This window comes from Falco cherrug, chromosome W (assembly GCF_023634085.1).
Source record: "Falco cherrug isolate bFalChe1 chromosome W, bFalChe1.pri, whole genome shotgun sequence".
Classification (NCBI taxonomy): Eukaryota; Metazoa; Chordata; class Aves; order Falconiformes; family Falconidae; genus Falco; species Falco cherrug.
Genome location: NC_073719.1, coordinates 8316174 through 8339003, shown reverse-complemented (window position 1 = coordinate 8339003; position 22830 = coordinate 8316174). Strand labels below are relative to the sequence as shown.

The window sequence follows — 22830 nt, the reverse complement described above, 5'->3', positions numbered from 1 at the left end:
ACTAATGCAAGAAAATCACTGATTTTGAAGATGAATACAACAGTAGTAACAGCAGCTTAAAGATTTAAACAAAAACCTCTTCTAGACTGATATGAAATAGTCAGATCCATATAACACAGGCAATTAAAATGTGATGCTGTATGCATCTCTGGCAATATACAATATACAATCTAAAAGCTGAAAAGGCTCAGCAAATTTTCTTAATGTGCTTTATTTATAATGTGGCACTGCAAAAAGCATTCCTATTGAGCTATTTCTGGGTTATTCACAACACCTTTGTATCTATTTTCCTCAATAAAGTTCTCAGGATTCTGAGGTTTGTTTTTTTCCCATCCAAATAATTTCCATTTTGCATTGTTATTCCACATCAGAGTATCTCAGATCCTAGTGGTAAACGGAGAAGAGTTCATCTTCCTTGAAAGCAGCAGGCACTGGTACCTACAACAAGGAATCGACAGAGCCCAACGAAAGCAGAGCATGGCAGCAATGTATACACCACAGCTGCCTCGTATAGGAAGAGAGGCTGTGGCAATCCAGCTAGAGTAGATTTTGAACCATGGTTTAATTGTGCTACTGTTATTCTGCTCTTAAGTCACCACTATGTACATTTGTTAGCATGAATGATATACCTAATATGTTATTTTTAATGTAAATTTCAATTAAAATGTGAGCATTTTTCTTCCCTGTGCTGTCTTCTCTGTGTGTGCTTGCTTTCCCAACTTAGTGCTTATAACTAGCCTGTGCAAATCAGGGGAATTATCTCCCCACAACACTTAAATTGTGCAATAATTTTAATCATAAAACATGACTGTATCATGCTGCACAACCGTGCTTACCATTTACAAGAAAGTTCAAAAACTGTTTAGTCTGCTGCCACTGCCACCCTAGATTTGTGTATTACAAAGAAACAGATCGAGTCAATGAAGAATTTCACTACTAAATGATGCATGCATGCGCAGGTGTCTCCAAAAACTCACATCTGCTATCTCCCAAAATAATCCCAATTATACCTTGGAGCACTGTTCTCTGTATTGTGTATCTGCATACGTAATCACGTCACAATGGTCTAGATGAACTCATTTTGCCCTTCAAAGAAAACTTGGTAATAAATTCAGTACTAGAGAGCAGGTGTTACAGTTGATATCGAAAAAAAAAATCAACAGACTATGATAGTGCCTGAAATAAAATGGAAGACACAGCAGTGATACAGAAGTGTCAATTCATAGAGAGAAATTAGGAAAATAAATAGTACCAAAGCAATGCTGTTTTCAGCAACTTCATTTTACTTGCAATAATGTTTTAGGATTCACTTAATACCTGTAGAATTTCATTCAGTAATGACAAAACATGTTGAGATTTTAACCCTCTTAAGTATACAGCACAAGAAAGTGGTCTGCAAATGTTTAAGAATTTTCTTCATTACAGTTGAGTAGACTAATTTTCGTTACCCTGATGTATTATTTTGATAGCGAAGATTTTGTTTCCCCATTTCAGCAGAATTACAGCATTTATATACAGAATTAAAAAAAACAAATGAGACTTTGTTGTGGTTTAACCCCAGATGGCAACCAAGTACCACGCAGCTGCTCACTCACTTCCCCTCACCCAGAGGAATGGGGAGAAGAATTGGAAAGGAATGCAAAACTTGAGGGTTGAGATAAGAATAATTTAATAGGTAAAACAAAAGCTGCACACACAAGCAAAGCAAACCAAGGAATTCATTCACCACTTCCAATGGGCACGCAGGTGTTCAGCCATCCCCAGGAAAGCAGGGCTCCATCACGCATAATGATTGCTCGGGACCACAAATGCCATAATGCCAGATGTCGCCCCTTCCTTCTTCTTCCCCCAGTTTATATACTCAGCATGACGTCATATGGTATGGAATATCCCTTTGGCTAGTTTGGGTCACCTGTCCTGGCTGTGTCCCCTCCCAATTTCCTGTGCCTCTCCAGCCCTCTGGCTGGCAGGGCCCAAGAAACCGAAAAGCCCTTGACTTAGTATAAACATCACCCATCAACAACTAAAACCATCAGTGTCCTATAAACACTGTTCTCACACCAAATCCAAAACACAGCACTGTATTAGCTACTAAGAAGAAAATTAACTCTATCCCAGCTGAAAACAGGACAGACTTTTACATAGATCAAGCCGCCATGTGTTACCCTGACCTTTAAAAGAAAAATCCCTATATTCTTCAAAACTGTTCAGAGCAAACATCCAGGAAAAAAGTTTTTTTTTAATTCTATGACACTGTGTTAATACAATAAATACACAAAACTTCTGATTTACTCAGACATGAAACAGAGGGACAGAAGAAGTGCATTTGTAGGGAACCATGACATTCACCAGGATGGCAGAGCATTGTTAGCAATTTACAAAATATACAAACATCCCCCAGATAAATAAAAACATATCCTACATTACAGATCAATGACTACAGACATTCCAGTGTTTAAACTTCATACTATGTACTCAATTTGCCACAATACTAAAAAATTAAAGCTTAAGTGCATGCCATACTCTGATAAATAAGACTGCAAAATCTAGTTTTAGTCGGGTACAAAATATTTTAACAAATATCATCAACCTTCTGTTGTCAAAGCTAAACTCAAACTTCTCCCTCCCTTTTGGGCTGCAAAGTATCAGAGGTTTCTGATTTTAACAATTCATGTATAACTGAATCTTCAGTTTCATTTAGGAGGTTTAAATGTGTACATTCAACCCATGTCATTACAAATCAACAGTCCCTATACACAGAACATTAAATATGTTTTCTCAAAGAGCAGTTAATCATTTTGGGGAAAAAAAAAGAAATCTACTTGCCAAATTCAAGTTTTATTCCTAATATTTTTTCCAGTATATATTATGGTAATGTATGTTATTATGCAATCTTAAAACTTAAATTAAATTGCAAGAACGATGTCCCTAGGATTCATATCCAAGAGATATCCAAGAGAATTGCTTAAATTTAGATTTAAAAGTAATCCATAGAAGAGTGCCTAGATACAACTCTCAAGTTAATGAAAAAAATTATGAAAAGAACAATCTTGATATACACCTGGTAGAAGTGTGATGCCTGATCTCAACAGAAAATGGTGACTTTTGTCTGGAAAGCTTTTAATAACATTCCACACAAATTTAAGTTAAATGATAGCATGTCCACTAGTATAGAATTTTAGACCCCCTATTACAGAGAATATTTAAATTACTTTTAACTTCATGATGCAAAGAATATTTAGAAGCAAGTATATTTATTAATACAAACTTCAGCATAGATGAAACTACTACATTTATCCAAATTCAAGTTGGATTTAAAGAAATTGGTAAAAGAAAGGACACTAATAGGGACTTCATGCTAACAGTACAATACTGATTCAGGGATTAAGCTAAGGGTTTTATTTTTTTGTAATGCTCTTATGTTATTAAGAATAGACTGTAGTGAAAAAGAATTAATTATGAAAATCTGTCCACATTCAGAATATGGAGGGGCCTCAGAGTTTTATGCTCAGTCTTACTAAAGGTAATTCACCTTAAGAGCTGAATTCATTTCAGCTACAGTGTATACTTATACCGGTTGTGGGATGTGATCCCTTCCTGTTTTAATTTTCTAAAATAGTTTTAAAAAAAACCCTAAGTATTGTGCAGAAGACTCATGAGGCAATCCAAGAATATCAAATAACCTTCAAAGAAGAGAAACATCACTTTATAGTAAGACCTGGTTAAATTTTAGGGTATTTTGATGGCATATACCATTATGGATTGTTCAGTTCCACAACACCAATTTAACCTCTTAGGCCTTCAGTTCAATAAGTTAAAATTTAACTTTGTGAAAGATGAAGATTTCTCACTTTTCTAATTCAAAAAAGTTTAAAAGCTTTTTTCCCCAGTTCAAATCACAGAGATGGCTGAATTACGTTAAAATGAAATCATATATCTGTTAAGCGTCATTGCTTAAAAAGCTTGATTTTAGACAATATTCCTGGTAGAAAATTAAATACTGTATATTTAGATTTTTGGACAAGTAAACACAGTGGCTGACAAGGCTAGAGATTTAGTACCACTGTTAAACAAATCTACACTAAAAAAATATTTTAAAAATCCCAAACACAACAAAAATACCACTGCATGTAAGAGGGAAGGGGGGCATGAAACTAGTGTTCCAAAGGGTTGTTTCTTTTCCAGCAAAATTATTACCACAACACATGAATATTGAAATTAAAAATAGCAAGTATATAATAATTTATTTCTGTGATTGAAACCATCAATTAACATCCTTAAACTGTACACTGTATTACACATTCTATTACAAGGAATGTTTCTGCACCATAGTAATTTCTCACAGGTAAAGAATACTCCATGGAAATAGATACAAACAAACACTATAATTATAAAGTGGTGCAGGTAAATCCTGGACCAAAACATTATTTAAAAAAGATCAGATAACAGTATTCATGCAAACTTACAGGTTTATATCAAAAGCCTTATCTTAAAAAAACCCAAGAAAATAATTTATAATATCTACTTGTATTTGTTCTCCAGCAGCTGCTGAAATTGCAAAAGCAATAGACAAATCTAACTTTCTATATCTCTCAGTCTATTCCACTTCTTATAGTAGAAATAGGGAAAACAGTTCTTACAAAGAAGAAAAAATTGATCCAAAGTGCTTTCCTGAAGTTAAAAAAAATACCAGTGAACCACTAAGGAAACCCCCAAATTCTTAATATATTTATTTGATTGTTATACATGATAATTCATCCTTAGGCCAATTGTTGAAATTATTTATCCTCCATAAAATATGAAAGGCTTTATATTCTGAAATGCAACATTTTCAAGACGGGCAAAGAATGGTTGTCTTTTTAATATAAATAAATTTATAATAAAATAAACAGTTCCCATTTTACCCATGCACAGCTGCAGAAAAGACAAACATGCTGTGTGTATTTTGATCTATGTTTTTAGAGAATATAAGTGACTGGAAAATAAAGTACAATCGAAGAGAACCATCATGACTTTTCATATTTCTCTACATTCAGTTACTCTTGAACACATTCTGAGCTGCAATGGTTGCTGCTGTTGATGTGGTGTTGGATGCAGTAGTTTGTACAGTTTTGTTGGACATCACTCCTGTTGCAAACTCCTGCTGTGCTTTCTCAAAACTAGCACCAGTTGTGCGGTAGAGACCATGCACCTAGGGAGATAGAAAAGCAGTGAAAAAAGTGTGCTGAGCCTTCCATTTCTTGGTAATCTCAGTCTCAAACACGAAGCAGAGCTCTGTGGTGGAGAAATCTGGTTTGCTCATATGTTTGGGAGGATCTGGAAATGAGTAAATAGACTTTTTTCCCCCCCAAATCCTACAACTTTTGATTGCACTGCTGTGCATGCACAGTTTGACTGTAGGGATACTTGTAACTTTTTACAAATTAAGGAGGTCTTGTAAGTCTTCACTAAAATGTATGTGGTATCTACTCTCTGAAATAACATATTTAAATACACAAAGAGACTGCATCCTTAGCATAATACAGGACCCATAGCCTGTAAAAGCACCTTCTTTCTCAATTTGTATACAACTTGGTATACTCATTAAAAGAGTTTGTAAGTGTGCATGTTAAAACAAACAGCAGGAAACAAAACCAAAAAAAGTACTTTTTAATCTACTGTGTCAATAACATGCTGAACTTTTTTCAACATCAATTTTTTAGAAACATCTTAATTTCTCTGATTGACATGGTTATAAGAACCTATTAAGCTAAGCTATGAGTGAACATTAAAAAGTATAAAATGTCCCAATAATGCAGATAAATATCCACTAGTGTGATGACCAGTTGCTCTGCATAATAAGCAAAGGTATTAAACAATATGACTTATAATCTCTAGTACAACAAAAAAACAAATCCTGAGTAACTTCCAAGTACCTGAGTATTAAAACTGAAATTCTATTTCTGATTCATATTCAGTGAAGTCATAATAAAGTTGTCAAATAATATTACGAAGACATTTTCATTCAAGTGTAGAAGGAAAATGCATGCTGTAACTTTTTTGTTATAAATGTGACTGTTTCTCATACACAAAGATATACCAGGTCATATCTGAGTATGCATGTTTTTTGAAAAGAATCCAGATGAATGTGGTAGAGCATAAAAAAATGCTCACCATACATTTTTATTGTTTATTTCTTTCTCCCATACCTGAGTATTTATGCAGAAAACAAGAAGGGACATCTCCAGGCTATTCTTAAAATTTCTAACTTACTGTAACTAGGCCAGAAGAGTTTGGGTATGTGAAAACCTTTAAGCATAACTCTAACTGAGGTTGAATTATTAGAATTGCCAGCACATCATCAGGAGATTTCTCAGTTACATTTGATTGAAACAACATAAAAAACTTACTAGCACATTAGTATCTAAACTTAGGATGGAATCCACAAAAAGAAACCAAGGGAGAAAAGCATCTTTGAGCTTTTATGCTATGCAATCATTAACTGACAGCAAAATGTTACAATAAGCAGAGAAATAAAAAACCTTTTCTGAGGTGCCAGGCATCTCCCTCTTCTACTGATTTTAATGGGAATGATTTTGATAAGAGCTGAAACTTAGCAATTATTTGAATCACAATTCACTCAGCCTGATGAATCACCACAGATTTGAAAATTGCAACCTGGCATCTACAGGTCCTACTTTAGTGTGCAGTGCATTCACATACCCTTTCATTGTGGCCTTACCTCCCAGCTTCTCTTATTCAAAGCTATCCTTTCCCATTTTAGTTTGCAGAAATAAGTGCACTGTAAAAACAGCATTTCATAACTCCATGACAGTATAGGCAAAAAAGTACTATAGAAGCATAGTTGTTAAAAGGTAAGGTACACCCCCAAGAATATCATTTAATCCCCATTACTTTGTGAGAGAGTACCTCTCAAGCAGGAAAGCGAAATCCACATCAAACATCGGAAACAAGAGGGGAATAATAAGTAACTTACCTTTTTAAACATAACTAATGAAATAACAGCAGATGCTGTGAAAAGTGCAGCTATGATTATCATCATAATGCCAACAGGGATACTCTTATTAAGACCAGTAAGAGATGAAATCCACCCACTGAAGGAAAAATAAAAGACAAATTTTACTAGCACAGTACATGAACTATTCAACCACAGGTATCATCAAGGGAAGTTTTATAACCTCCTGGTTTTGATCAGCTGAATATTTTTGAAGAAAAAGTCATGGAAATTATACATGAGCATATTTCTGTTCTATAATAAACTTGCACAGCTTAGTTGTCATTTTCTCAATGCATGCAGTGAAACTATAAGGAAAATTTTAGCAAAGATGATTAGCCTTGAAGAGAGTTGTGAAGAAATTAAGAGAGACATTAGAGAGTTGCTCATCAACCTTTTGGGTTTTTTTGGTCATACTGTCATTTCAAAATAATTTAGAACTACATGTTTATTTACATTTTCTCTTCATGGAAGATAAAACGTCCCTAATTCAAAAATGAAACAAAAACATGCCACACAGAGTTTCTATGTGGGAAAACTCATTTAGTAGTATCCACACAGTGATGCTTTCTCAATTGGGGTTAATATAATATTTTTTAAAGTAGATAGTGCCAGATTAATTAAGAGAAAAGACTGCTATATCACTATCTACTTCAAATATTTCCCCATTCTTCAAAATTGAAGCACCAATATAAAAGTACAATATCAAACTCGAAGCCACAAAAAGCAGGTTGTCTTAAGAAAAATAAAACATTAAGACAGAAAAGATTATTTCACCAAAAAGAGCAAAACATTTCTGTAAGCCCAAACAACTGTAAAACTTTCCTCTACTTGTTTCAAATTGCTTTGATATCCCCTATGTCCAACTGGACTCTACCAGAGAACTCAAAAATCAAAACTGTAATTAGCATCTTCTAATGATCTGGCTACTTTTCATACCCCTTCCCCAAGTATCTTTAAAAGCACACTCCACATGGAGAGTTGGCCCTCTAAAATTACTGTTTTACTTTGTTCATGTCAATTGAATAGTTAATGCTGTATCACTTATCTAAAGGATGACGCACCTATGTTTAATTAAAAGTCAGGAAATGTCCAAGGACCCTTATTGCCACATGACAGATGCACAGACTGCTAAGTCCTTGGGTTGGTTATCTTTAGAAGGGACGTTTTGTCTTAGATTTCTGTTGTACATGCAACGTGGCGAAGATGAAGACTTTAAATATGGCCGCTAAGGAATAGAGTCTGTGTAGAGACAATTCCTCAAGGACATTGCACAGGCGCGGGATATGTAAATGAATTATCAGAATTGTAATGAATATGTAAACGATTTCCTGGAAAACTAATGAATAGGTGTGAGTAGCTTGTATAAAGGGGGGACTGAAAAGTCCCCTCGGGGTGCATGACTTTGGTGGAGCGATCCCCCATGCACCCAGCGCTGCCGAATAAAGATAACCTCCGCTCGCCTGCATATTGCTGACTGATTCTTTAAATCAATTTGGCGACCCAGATGGGACCTGCTCGGCTCGGCTGCGGGACCCATTGAGAGCGGGGACTCCCTAGGGTACCCCCGGGGATTTTTCCGGAGGGGCTCCTCATCTCATCTGGATCACCGCAGGAGCAGACAAAGACTGCATCTTACGGAGCGAAGGTACTATCTTTATTCAATTATTATATTAATTGTAAATATTCTATAAATATTATATTTTAAACAGTACTGTTTCGGATTCTGATCTGGGACCAGTCCATCTGTAAAGCTGTCCGTAAGGTGTAAGATCATTGGATGCTTATGCAGGATGGCGTATACCGGGCAGCTAGCACCACAGGTATACATCTGATTCTGTTCTGGTACCTGTTCTGATATTAAGAAAATATCGGAACTCTGATTCTGTTTTGGTCGGGAGCCTAAAAAAAAAAAAAAAAAAAGTTTGATAATACAGGATTAATAATTATAAGGTTACTAATAATAATTGTTATACTCATTTATGCTGGAAATGTGAGAACATTTCTTTATTAAGTATATTATAAATGTTGGTATGTGGTTATTGTCTTGAACATCCGAGGGGTGAATGTGAACCTCTATATGTTTTAAAGTGTATATGGTGTAAAGAATTATTTTATGTATGGTGGGGACAAGAAATTGAATGCCCTAACTGTAAGGTTTGGATGCCTTGGGATAAGAGAGAGCTGTAAGTGAAATTAGAGTGGTCTGTGGCTGGGATAGTGATTGAGATAATATGGGGGGAAAACAAAGTGGTGGAATAGTAATAAAGAGTCCGTTGGGATGTGTTCTAAGTCACTGGAAGGAAATAGGAGGGCAACCTGGAGGAAGTGTGAATAAGAGGACTTTGGTTAAGTACTGCAATCAGTGGTGGCCCCTGTATAAGTTAGGGGAGGGAGAGAAATGGCCCTTAAATGGGACACTGAATTATAATGTTTTATTACATTAACTGTTATTCTTGAGATGAGAGTAAAAATGGGATGAAGTAATGTGTGCAGATATGTTTGTGTGACAGAAGGAGTGTGGGATTAACATCACCTGATCTTTGATTACGGCTCTAGAAAAGGATAGGGAAAAACGGAGACCTAAACTAGAAAGATGTTCTTGTTGAAATTTTTGTGTAAACTAAAAAAAAAAAGAGAGAGAGCTCAGGTTGTGGTTCCTTCTGTGGAGCAACCAGAATGAAACATGTTGTAAGACAAAAAATTGTACTAATGTATGTAAGACATGAAGCAGGGGGTGGAGAGTCAAAGACCCTGTGAAAGTGTTAACATATTGGGGTGATTTTCTACAAATCCCCGTACCCACTTGAAGGTGCAACTGAGTCATGCTGGGCACATGGCAGGCTGTTTGCTGTTTGCCTGCGAAGGCATGATATGTAAGAACACAGGCTTAAAGCAACAAGTAGCAGATTTGCATTCAGGGTAAGAAAGAGTTAAAGTAGAAGTGCTGTTGCAGAGGCAGGCTTGTGTAACCTGCAGAGCAGGAGGAGCATCTCCTGCCCCGAATCCTTCTGATGGTTAGGAGGAGGGGGTTGCTGTTGCTGACAATTGAGCAGAAGGACCTGAAAATGTTACCCCAAGTGCTGCAGCATTTGCAGTAGAACAGGACCGGTAACGGCCCCTTTAGGGCAGGCAATGGGTCTGAGGAGAATAAAGGTGAATCTTTGATGGGGAAATTAGGAATGTCAGGCAGAAGTGAAAGAGTGAACCCCTCTCCTATGGGATCGGATCACTGTGCATATTGTAGGGAAAGGGGACACTGGAAACGAGATTGCCCTAAACTAAAGAACCAGCAAGGGGTTCTGGTGAACTAGGGACTAGAAAAAATGAGGTGAAATTTTTAGTGAATACAAAACCAACTTATTTGGTGTTAAACTTCAGTGAAAAGAATTTGTTACGGTTGTGGGAGCTGCCGGCCACCAGGAAAACATCCTGAAACCTTTAAAGTACAAACTAAGAAAACAAATAAGAATGCCAAATTCACCAAAATCTTTGTTGGGATGAGATTTATTAGAACATCTAGACGTTTAAAGAAGGAGAAATGAAACTAAAAGTTAAAGATGTTCAATTAATGGAAATCTTGAGCTTATCTTTAATTCAACAGAAAAGTGGAAAAAGAGACCTCCCTGAAGTAAAAGAAATCTATAACCAGGTATATCTGGGAATAAATTCCAGGTAAGGCAAAAAATGCTTTACCTGCTACAGTAAAAATGATAAGCGGGAGGCCTGCCTAGTTCAGGTAAAACAATATCCCTTGGTCAGCAGGGCTGTGGGGGATATGGCATGAAAATTAAAATAAAATACACTCTGTAGTAGTTCTACTAATGTAAATCTGTGTGTTTTGCCATGACAGTGACTTGTTATGGGATGTGCAGATGAAACTCTGCATTGACAACGAAGTACAAGGAATAAGGTTGGTCAGGTGCCTCCTACCATAGTCAAGGGCAAGACTGGGTTGGCCTCTGTGTTTGCCACCGAGAAGAATCTTGAGCTCCACTGTTGGCTGCAACCCAGTAGGCTTTGAGCAGTGGGAACATATGCCATGCCAGACCTTGATGTGAGGAATGGCCCCCTCTGTTATAAGAGGGTCATCCAGGAAGGAAGAACATAATATGGCCCATTGAGGCACTGATTTAGAAATTGGAAACCGCCTGGCTGACCATGAGGCCAGACGAGTAGCAGAGGAGGTGGGAAAGGAGGAATTATCCTTAATACCAGACGGTAAAATCCAAACTGTAAGTACAGATCAGGAGCCAAACTATTCTAAAGAAAGCCTAAAGCTAATTCAGGACATGAATGGCAAAATAAAATTAAATAAGTGGGCTTATTTGACAGATGGCCGTATAGAGGTACCATCCAATTTAATATGGACCACAGCCCTAACAGAACATAAAAAGACTCATTGGGGAGCTGATACGTTATATAAAAGTCTAAATCAGAAATTGATAGGGCAAACTTATATACTGTAATAAAGCAGGTGACTCAGCAATGCGAAGTGTGTTTACATAATAATCCCAATGTAGCAAATAGAATAAAACTAGGGAACATTAGTAGAGGGAATTATCCAGGACAACAGTGGCAAGTTGATTTTTCCGAACTCCCAAGAAAAGGGGGGGGGTACCGATATTTATTAGTTATGACTGATACATTTTCAGGTTGGCCAGAAGCTTTTCCTTGACGAACAAATAAAACAAGAGAGGTAACGAAGGGATTGTTGAATGAGATTATTCCCTGTTTTGGGGTACCAGCAACAATCTCTTCTGATAGAGGCTCACACTTTTGCGCCAAAATAATACAAGTGAGCACAGTATTAGGAATAGATTGGTAATTACATACTCCTTACAGACCTCAAGTAAGTGGGCAAGTGGAAAAAATGAACCATTTAATTAAACAACAAATAGCAAAAATAGGGCAAGAAACAAATCTAACTTGGCCACAATCTCTCCCTTTAGCATTATTAAGAATCCGAACTAAGCCAAGAACAAAGGAAAATTTAAACCCTTTCGAAATATTATACGGGAGACTGTACCAGTTACAATTTGCTGGAGAAGATCTAAGACAGCTGGGAGAGGGATATTTGTGTGAATATGTGAAGGCCTTCCAGGGACAATTAAAGGTTATAAATAAACAAATATTGGGAACAAGGGCCAGGGGGTTAGATCAACCAATTCACTCCTTTAAACCTGGTGACTATGTGTATATAAAGACTTTATCAGGGAAACCTTTGGAAGAAAAGTGGGAAGGACCCTATCAGGTGCTGCTGACGACCTTCACCGTGGTCAAGATAAGAGAACAACCAGCCTGGATTCACTATTCTCGGATAAAGAAAGCTCCTGAGAAATCATGGGCCGTCACCTCAGCAGGACCCATGATACTATGATTTATTAGATCATAACTGTAATAGTAATAATTTCTGTAATAGCAATAATTTCTTTAATTTTAATAACTTCTAGAAACACAATGGATTGTCAAAAGGATCAGGGATATTTGTGTAGAGTTATTCTGATCTTAATTATAACTGTTGTAGAGATTTTAGAAACTGAAACATGGGTAAACAATACCCGTCTTCAAACATTGCAAATAATTGTTAATGCTACGAAAGCTAAGGAATGCTGGATATGTACCTCTCTTCCTAAAGGCGGCTTGATAACACCCCTGTATGGGGTGGCCTCTCAAAACTGGAATTATCTTGATGGCAAATGGCCTACCTGGCCAGACTTTTGAAAAAGCCAAATGATGGTATAGGATATTGCCTATTTGATAATAAAACATATGAGTTGGGTCCCAGATTTGATTTACAAATATTAAACCTAACCACCACAAGTAGTTATGAAAAGTGATAATAACTGTCATTGGAAAGCTCAAACAAGACAGGAGGAACATGTCCTGGAAACCCAGGGCAAAATACTTGTTCGCAATCTGATGGATGGAATGATTAAACAGACATCCATAAGATATGGAACAAGGTGCAGATCCTGCATGACATTACTAAAGACAATTTCTCATGAAGTTTTGAAACTATATGGAACAAACTGACTTCGTGGTTACCTAATTTGGAATGGTTAAAGCATGCTTTTATTATAATACTTATTGTAATAGTTTTAGGAATAATATGTGTATTACTTCAATGTTTTGTTTGGTGCTGTCAAAGACTGATCATAAGGCATAATGATTTTTTTTGTAGTTGCAAAAGAATTTGCAAAAGTTGTTAGAAAAGGGGGAAATGAATAGTGAATGCTGTACCACTTATCTAAAGGATGACGCACCTATGTTTAGTTAAAAGTCAGGAAATGTCCAAGGACCCTTATTGCCACATGACAGATGTACAGACTGCTAAGTCCTTGGGTTGCTTATCTTTAGAAGGGACATTTGGTCTTAGATTTCTGTTATAAATGATCGTGGCAAAGATGAAGACTTTAAACATGGCCGCTAAGGAATAGAATCTGCGCAAAGACAAGTCCTCAAGGACATTGCGCAGGCACGAGATATATAAATGGATTCTCAGAATTGTAATGAATATGTAAACAATTTCCTGGAAAACTAATGAATAAGTATGAGTAGTTTGTATAAGTCCCCTCGGTGTGCATGACTTCGGTGGAGTGATCCCCCATGCACCCAGTGCTGTCGAATAAAGATAACCTCCGCTCACTGGAATATTGGTGACTGATTCTTCAAATCACAATCAAGGTATCTATGAAAAAGCAAAATATTGGATTTGAGACCAAAAATAAAAACCCCAGGATTTTTCCTTACACTCCACTTCTAAAGCAATGATGTTTTGTCTGCCTTAAATACATTTGGAGGTTAGAAGAAAACCACTGATACACAGAAATATCATTACCCAGGTACATTAATGCCAGTCATAGCTCTCCATGCTATCAGTTGGCTGCTACAACCGTACTTTTTGTTAATTCAAGTTTGTTGAGGTTTTTTTTTCCAAGAAGGTTGAGTAATTGCCAATAGCTTTTCCTTGTAAAATCTAAATATTAGACCCTGAAGCTTCAAATAAAACTATATATAAAAATGCTTATATATTTATAAGCATCAAAATGAAATATCAACTATCACAGAATAAGAAGCTGACTCAGACAAATGAGTTTTTCACATATTATCAAAGGTATACCACTATATTCACCCAAATACAATGTTGACTCATTCTTCAAATTCTAGCCATAAGTTTCATTAGTAAGTATATTGATATAATTAGAAATAACTAATGATACAAAACAATAGTCAAACAGTATATTATTACAGCCTAAATTATTCTCATTTTCTTTAAATTTTACTTATTTTTTTATCCTAAATATAGAGCAAATAATATCTCCATGCACCACTAAAATAGGGGAGGGTAATATATAAAAGAATAGTTCAAAGTGGCTTACATGGAAACATAAAATTTTGACCAGCCTAATAACAGAAGTACCTCACACTCTTAGGGTATGTTTCACACACTTTTCCTAGTTAAGAGCACTCTAAAAAAGATTTTTTGAGTGCTAAATGTAACAATTACAGTGAACACAAGATTTTTTTTTAAAAAAACAGACAGACTGTATTGCAGTTGCTATGTCAAATACCAGTGTCTTGCAGACAGTACAACGCTACATAAATGTCATGGCTTAACACTAGCTGGTAATTAAGTACCATGCAGCTGCTCTCTCACTCCTCCCTCATCCAGAGACATGGGGAGAAGAGTTGGAAAGAAATGTAAAACCTGAGGGCTGAGATAAGAACAATTCAACAAATGAAATAAAATAAAAATGAAAACAATAAATGAAAACAATAGTAACAATGATGACAATAACAGTTAGAATGAAAAGGGGGAGGGAAAGAATAAGATCCAGAGGGAAAGGAAGAAAGGATCACGTGGTGCACAATGGAACTGCACACCACCCACTGACTGATGCCCAGCCAGTCCCCCCAAAAATGACCTGCCCGCCCTGGCCAACCCCCCAGGTATGACATCCCATGTATATACCAGGCGTGACATCCCATGGTATGGAATACCTCTTTGGCTAGTTTGGGTCAGCTGACCTGGCTGTGTCCCCTCCCAATTCCTTGTGCCCCTCCAGCCTTCTTGCTAACAAGGCCTGAGGGACTGAAAAGTCTCACATCAAAACCCAAACACAGCAGGGTACTAGCTCCTAAGAAGATAATTAACCCCATCCCAGCTGAAACCAGGACAATAAAACAGAATACTCACCAGTTTCCCCATCTTTGAAATCCTGCAGCTTGAAGTACATGTACAGCAAACTGACATATATATACAAAGAAGAACACAAAGAACCTGTATGAACTGTCACTCCTGAAAGAGGGGGGGGGGGGGAAATTAAAGCAGCCAGGAAATGTATGACATTATGACATTTTACAAATACTGTAGTACCAATCTAATATTTTTTTTCTGCATTAACTAGAGGAAAAGTGCTTTGATTTATTGATGGTGACTTGAAATACCAGTAATCCTGTGGTTTTGTAGAGTGTTTATTTACAAGAGCTGCTGCTGCTTCTTTAACATAGTATTTTTGGCACTTGCACCTCTAACAGAGGTGAGAATAGCGAGATACTATTCCTTAGTGTTATGTTCAGCACACAGCATGACCTCTTAAGCTGAACATAGAACTTTTGCTACAGTGCATGAAGAACAAAAGTCTGCTCCACTTTCAGACTGAAATTCACAGTGCTGGCAGGTTGGGAAGAAAATATTTTACTTGTAAGAGGAAATAACATATAGTATGGAATTACTGAAACATAATGCAGATCAGAATACTGAAGCATCTGTTGTTTAAAAACAAAATATATAAAATATGTTTGCTGTTTAAATTACTAAAATGTTAGTCTGACAAAACCCTAAAGTGTTAAAAGTCTGTCAAAAACCCCACATATAAACATATGGGCAAAATATTAACAAGGACCTCAACGCATTACTATCAAAACTAATGAGTGCATGATATGCTTCCTACCAAAATTTAAAAGGAAGTAAAAATCAATTAATTCACGGAACCAGATTTTGCCAGTAATAGCTCTTTCTGCAGAAGGGAATTTGTTCATTTCTATTTATTCAACAAGTTCAGTTCAATAACTATTTCGTTTTCAGCTGAAGAAATGACTGAAAGTTGAATATGCAAGTAGTAGTTTTCCTTTCCCAAACAATATTCATTAAGAAACACTAAGGATTTACTACATCTAAAACCCTGAAAGATAACATCACACTGAACTCCACCAAATACGTAATAATAATTTAATATAAAACAACACTACTAAGAAAGAGTATGTAAGATTTATAATTAGTTAATGAAAGCTACCATTTTAAAATACTGGCAATTCTCTGTATTTTTAATTTATCTAAATTTGTACCCACATTGTAACCCAAGCCATGAACAAAAGTTAGACTAGTAAATGAAAAATACCCTTCTCATTTTTTAGCTTTAAGGATATAAGAATTTAGTGTATGAGCACATGCAAGTTAAACTATATGATTCCCCAAGAATGTGTGGGTACAGCAATATCTCTTTGGCTAGCAAGAAGAAACATCTCATTTAGCCTAAAGGTTACACTCAACTATATTTTATGGCGATCAATCTTTCTCTACAAAAATTAGTGCATTTAAACTGAGAACACCCTGATTCATTTCAATGTAAAAAATAATTCCCATGAAATACTGTAAGAGTACAGGAATTCAGAATCTTGACACGCTGATTTTCACAAAAAAACACAACTTAACTTTTGCATGCAAACTAACCATTCTATTTTTAAAGACTAAGATACCACACCTCAAACTTCTGAGGTCTTCAAAATCCAGATTGCTATATGCTAGGAAAAATACTGGAGTTAGATTACTATATACCTGGTCTACTCATTCTTAAGAATCTCAGTCTACTTCAATTACAAACACTGCAGGTCACTTAACAATTTAACAAGATTTTTTTAAGTGTAGAGTTTTATGAAGTTCATTAAGGAAGTCAAAACCTGAAGGCACCCTTAACTATTAACCTGCTTGTGAAGGGATAGAAATTTATTGAAAATTTTCCTTAAATCTGTTATCAGCCCAATACAGTTAAATATTTCTTACAACTATTATGTCAATTGTAGAAGCTATAAATAGAATAGAATAGAATAGTTCAGTTGGAAGGTACCTATAACGATCATCTAGTCCAACTGCCTCACTAATTCAGGGCTGACCAAACATTGGGCACGTTGTTGTTAAGGGCATTATCCAAATGCCTCTTAAACACTGACAGGCATGGAGCATTGACCACCTCTCCAGGAAGCCTGTTCCAGTGTTTGACAACCCTCTTGGTAAAGAAATGCTTCCTAATGTCAACTCTGAACCTCCCCTGATGCAGCTTTGCAGCTTTGAACCATTCCCACACATCCTGTCACTGGATACCTGGGAGAAGAGATCAGCACCTCCCTCTCCACTTCCCCTCCTCAGGAAGCTGCAGAGAGCAATGAGGTCACCCCTCAGCCTCCTTTGCTCCAAATTAGACAACCCCAGAGTCCTTAACCGCTCCTCATAGGACATTCCTTCCAGCCCTTTCACCAGCTTTGTTGCCCTCCTCTGGATGCATTCAAGGACCTTCACATCCTTCTTAAATTGTCGGGCCCAGAACTGCACACATTACTCAAGGTGAGGCCGCACCAATGCTGAATACAGTGGGCTAATCACCTCTCTTGACCAGCTGGTTATACTGTGTTTGATGCACCCCAGGATGCAGTTTGGCCTCTTGGCTGCCAGGCCACACTGCTGACTCATATTGAGCCTGCTGTCAACCAGCACTGCCAGATCCTTTCCTGCAGGGCTGCTCTCCAGCCACTCCTCTCCCACTTTATACTTGTGCCCGGTGTTACTCTGTCCCAGGTGCAGAATCTGGCATTTCGACTTGTTACATTTCATGCCACTGATGATTGCCCAGTGCTCCAGCCATCTAGATCCCTCTCCAATGCCTCTTGTCCCTCGAGAGAGTCAACAGCATCTCCCAGCTTCGTATCATCAGCAAACTTGCTAATGATGCATTCAGGTCCTGCATCCAGATCACTGATAAATATATTGAACGTAACTGGCCCTGGAACTGAAGGGGGCCAGATGATGTCTGGGAAGCTGAAATCTCCCATAAGGACAAGGGCTACTAATCCAGATATTTCTCCTAATTCCCTATAGAATAACTCATCAGTGCTATCATCCTGGCTGGTTGATCAGTAGTAGATACCCACTACGACATCTTTGTTTACCATCCTCCTAATCCTCACCCAGAGGCTCTCAACCACATCATCACTAACTGTAAAGGCTGTACAATCAAACCTCTCCCTTACAGTGCAACTCCTCCACCTTGTCTGCCCTGCCTATCCCTCCTGAACAGCCTTCCATCCCAGCACTCCAGTCCTGGGAGTCATTCCACCAAGTCTTGCTAATACCAATGATATTATAGCTCTTGGAACAGATCAATGCTTTCAGTTAATCCAGCTTGTTTCTCATATTGTGTGCACTCATGCAAAAGCATTTCAGATGTGCTTTTGAACCATCCATGCTCCCAGGAGCAAATATTTTAAAAATATTTTAAAGGACATTCTATGATACTCCTAATTGTTGCCATCGACATTTCAGATACAGCAACTGAATTATTGGCAAACATTCTACTTGTTTCTAATGAAATTGTGTTAAAGGATTATCATAATGATAAACAAGCAAATTCTGGAATGTTAATGCATTTCAGTAAGTAGTATGTTTTTAAATATATTAAGTCAAGCTGAAGTTCTTACCTGAAAGCTCCATAAAGTGGTCTGTACCAGCAGACAAAAGAACAAGGGGTAAAAAGCAAGAACCAGAGGATACTCAATCCAAAATCAACCCCTCGTGTAGCATCAATGTAAAACCAGGCCAAACATCCAAAGATATTAAGAAATAGTGTAACTGTATTGACTGTAAAAGCAAAAAAGTATTAATTAAATTATGTTCATATTAATACATTATTACAACTGCTAAAGTAATACTCAAACTGTGCATGTTTTAAAAAAACCATAAGCATGCTGACAATAAATCAATATCCTCTCTCAGCCATAAGCTGATTTTTATAGTCTTCTAACTTTCAGGTTAAAGCCAGTATTCACAAGTGAAAGTACTGAACATGAAAATTCAAGTAGTATCAGATGTATATCAAAGAAAAAAAAAGTTCATAAAAATGAAATATTTTCAAACTTAAAATTATGAAAAAAAGAGGTTTCTACAGCTGCAATAACTGATACTTCTTCTACAGCAATTACTGCATACAGATATTTGCACTTTTTTAACATGCTGGTTATTTATTTTCTCTTACAATCAGGCAAGTAAATGAGTGCAGGACTGTCAGCCTTAATATTACAATACAAAACTACTAGATTTTATTATTATTTTTTTAGAGAAAAGCTTATAATTTCTAGAAAATAAATAATAAATTTAGCACTGTAAACATTCTAATTTCAAAGGAAATTTTCCCCCAAAATATCTTTTAATGAAAAGCTGTCTTACATGTAATAAAGCAAAAAATCATACTTCGTAAAAGTGTTTCTCAGTAAAACAAGATCTGCAAGAAGCTGTTATACATCCTTTAATACATACTGCATATTCAAATATTTACTGTAACATTGGTCTTAAACATCTGCCTTATTGGTGCTCAGTTCTTAGCTCAATACTGACATTTTCTCATTGGCAGACCTTGTTACAGGTTAACTACTGAATTTCTACTAAAGAAAATGCATTGGCATTACAATTTCAGTTTATTTCAAATACATTTAGTCCTTGGAACAGAAAAAGATACAGCAGTAGTAAGAAACATTGCAGCTACCACTTTCATGCTATCTGGCACAGACGTTAGCTCTGCCAGACTTAAAAGATGAACATGAATTTATGTCTTTATTCAGCAATAACCAGTGATTCAGGAGAGATTTTGCTATCTCAGAGGACAGTTTCTAACCTTGTCAACCAGGATACAGTATGTATAGCTGAAAGTGCACAAGCAACTCCTTGCAGCAACGATTTTTTATTTAAGTCTAGAGAAACATTCTCATCATTCTACTGGAAGGTAAAGGCAAACAGAAGAATCATAGAATCACAGAATGGTATGGGTTGGAAGAGACCTTTAAAGGTCATTTAGTCCATCCCCCCTGCAATTAGCAGGGACATCTTCAACTAGATCAGGTTGTTCAGAGCCCTGTCCAACCTGACCTTGAATGTTTCCAGAGATGGGGCATCTACAACCTCTCTGGGAAACCTGTTCCGTTGTTTCACCACCCTCACTGTAAAAAATGTCTTCCTTACATGTAGTCTGAATTGATCCTCTTTTATTTTACAACCCTTACCCCTTGTTCTATCACTACAGTCCCTACTAAAAAGTCTGTCTCCATCTTTCTTATAAACCCCCTTAAAGTATTGAAAGGCTGCAATAAGGTCTCCCTGGAGCTTCTCTTCTCCAGGCTGAACAGCCCCAACTCTCTCAGATTTTCCTCATAGGAGAGATGTTCCAGCCCTCTGATCATTTTGTGGCCCTCCTCTGGACCCGCTCCAACAGGTCCATGTCTGTCTTGTACTGAGGACTCCAGAACTGAATGCAGTACTCCAGGTGGGGTCTCACCAGAGTGGAGTAGAGGGGAAGAATCACCTCCCTCGACCTGCTGGCCATGCTTCTTTTGATGCAGCCCAGCATACGGTTGGCTTTCTGAGCTGTGAGCAGACAGTGCTGGCTCATGTCCAGCTTTTCATCCACCAATACCCCCAAGTCCTTCTCTGCAGGGTTGCTCTCAATCCCTTTGTTCCCCAGCTTATATTGATACTGGGGGTTGCCCCAACCCAGGTGCAGGACCTTGCACTTGGCCTTGTCGAAGCTCATGAGGTTCACGTGGGCCCACTCCTTGAGCTTGTCCAGGTCCCTTTGAATGGCATCCTGTCTCTCAGGCATGTCAACTGCACCATTCAGCTTGGTGTCATCTGCAAATTTGCTGAGGGTGCACTCGATCCCACGATGTCACTGATGAAGACATTAAACAGTACTGGTCCAAATACAGACCCCTGAGGGACACCATTTGTTACTGATCTCCATCTAGACATTGAGCTTTTGACCACTACCCTCTGGATGCGACTATCCAACTAATTTGTCATCCACCAAATAGTCCATCCATCAAATACATATCGCTCCAATTTAGAGAGAAGGATGTTGTGGGGGACCATGTCAAAGGCCTTACAGGAGTCCAGAGAGGTGACATCCATAGCTCTTCCCTTGTCCACTGATGTAGTCACTCCATCGTAGAAGGCCACTAGGTTGGTCAGGCAATATTTGTCCTTGGTGAAGTCATGCTGGCTGTCTCAAATCACCTCCCTGTCCTCCATGTGCCTTAGCATAGATTTTAGGAGGATCTGTTCCATGATCTTCCCAGGCACAGAGGAGAGGCCGACAGCTCAGTAGTTCCCAGGGTCCTCCTTTCTACGCCTTTTAAAAATGGGTGCAATGTCTCCCTTTTTCTAGTTGCTGGGGTCTTCACTTGACTGCCATGACTTTTTCAAATATCATGGAGAGTGGCTTGGCATCTACATTAGCCAGTTCCCTCAGGACTCTGGGATGCATCTCGTCAGGTCCCATAGACTTATGTATGTTCAGGTTTCTCAGGTGGTCTCAAACGTGATCTTCTCTTACAGTGGGAGGGACCTTGTTCCCCCAGTCCCTGCCTTGAGGTCCATCCACTTGAGAGGTGTGGCTTAAATAAGCCCTAAATCAACTTAGTGGAAAAAAATCTTAAAGCAAAAAGGCCCCATTAATGCATAAAGGGCTGAAGGAACTCGAAACACATTTCCCACAGACAATTCATATTTTCCTCCAAGACTCACCAGAAAAAAATGTACTTTTAAACAAAGAGCATTTAATGCATCTACATATCTTAGCACTGTTCTAAGAGGTTAGGAAAGCAACTCATTTCCGAATTTGTATGCCTCATAAAGCACAACAAAGGTTACAAATCCAAATACCTACCTTTCTTTGATGAATATGAGAAAGCTTACTAAGGGGTATTCTTTCTTTTTCTAGTCAATATTGGAAAACAGGGAGACCCCCCTAGATTACTAGAAAAGTCCACATTCTGGTGGAGTTTGAACTTTCTAAAATTATTACTTCTTTTTTTTTTTTTTTTGGTAATTGCAGTTACGATAACAGGACAAGTTTTAAAAGAACACCATCACTGCAGAAGAGGGTTGAAACAATGTCACAGCCACTACTGACACTTATTGCACAGTAAAACTGGTAACATAGGGGTCTACTTCACTACTGTCATGTAGAATCTCAGCTGTAAAAACTGAGTATCAGGCAAGCTACAGATGAAGACACAAGATTTTGCTGACAGTTCTCCCTTCACTCCACTTGCCCTTCTCTCTGCCTGCTTTAAGCTACAGAGAGATATTTGTTCTTTGAGATAATGCTTTCACTAAGTGACGTAAATAACCTTTGCTGTTGTATGAACACACAGGTGTTTTCATGTTCAGGGTAATGTTTTCAAGTACCTTCAACCTACTTGACTCTTCAAATTCAACCCTGATACAAGTTATTAGAAGATAATGACCACCTGAGAGTTGAAATGACCTAAGGCTTTGGCAAAAGTCTGCATCATGCAATGTCTAGATGACATTTATGAGTGACTAGTCCCACCTTCTACAGTGGATTTACTTGCTTATTTAAAGATTAATGACCCAACAATGAATACAGAAAGCTGTGAATTACGATTAAGTGGAATTCACTTGATTCAATGCTGACTGCTCATTTTATGTTTTTCAATTACATTGTTCAATCACAGTAATAAGACTACCAGATTAACAAATAAAATTA

At 37.5% G+C, this 22830-nt stretch overlaps 1 protein-coding gene across 4 annotated transcripts in view; it reads right to left on the bottom strand.

Annotated features, from left to right (window-relative positions):
* Positions 1 to 1652: 1652 nt before the first annotated feature.
* Positions 1653 to 22830, bottom strand: part of LOC129734581 (secretory carrier-associated membrane protein 1-like) — a 71696-nt gene continuing 50518 nt past the window's right edge. For all 4 annotated transcript variants that reach the window (XM_055698209.1, XM_055698211.1, XM_055698213.1 and 1 more), the window contains 4 exons: positions 18749 to 18908; positions 15195 to 15296; positions 6977 to 7094; positions 1653 to 5191 (listed from right to left, as the gene is read on the bottom strand). In XM_055698209.1, the coding sequence (XP_055554184.1) occupies positions 5033 to 5191; positions 6977 to 7094; positions 15195 to 15296; positions 18749 to 18908 (539 nt within the window). In that variant the 3' untranslated portion in view covers positions 1653 to 5032. The remainder of the gene's footprint in view (positions 5192 to 6976; positions 7095 to 15194; positions 15297 to 18748; positions 18909 to 22830) is intronic.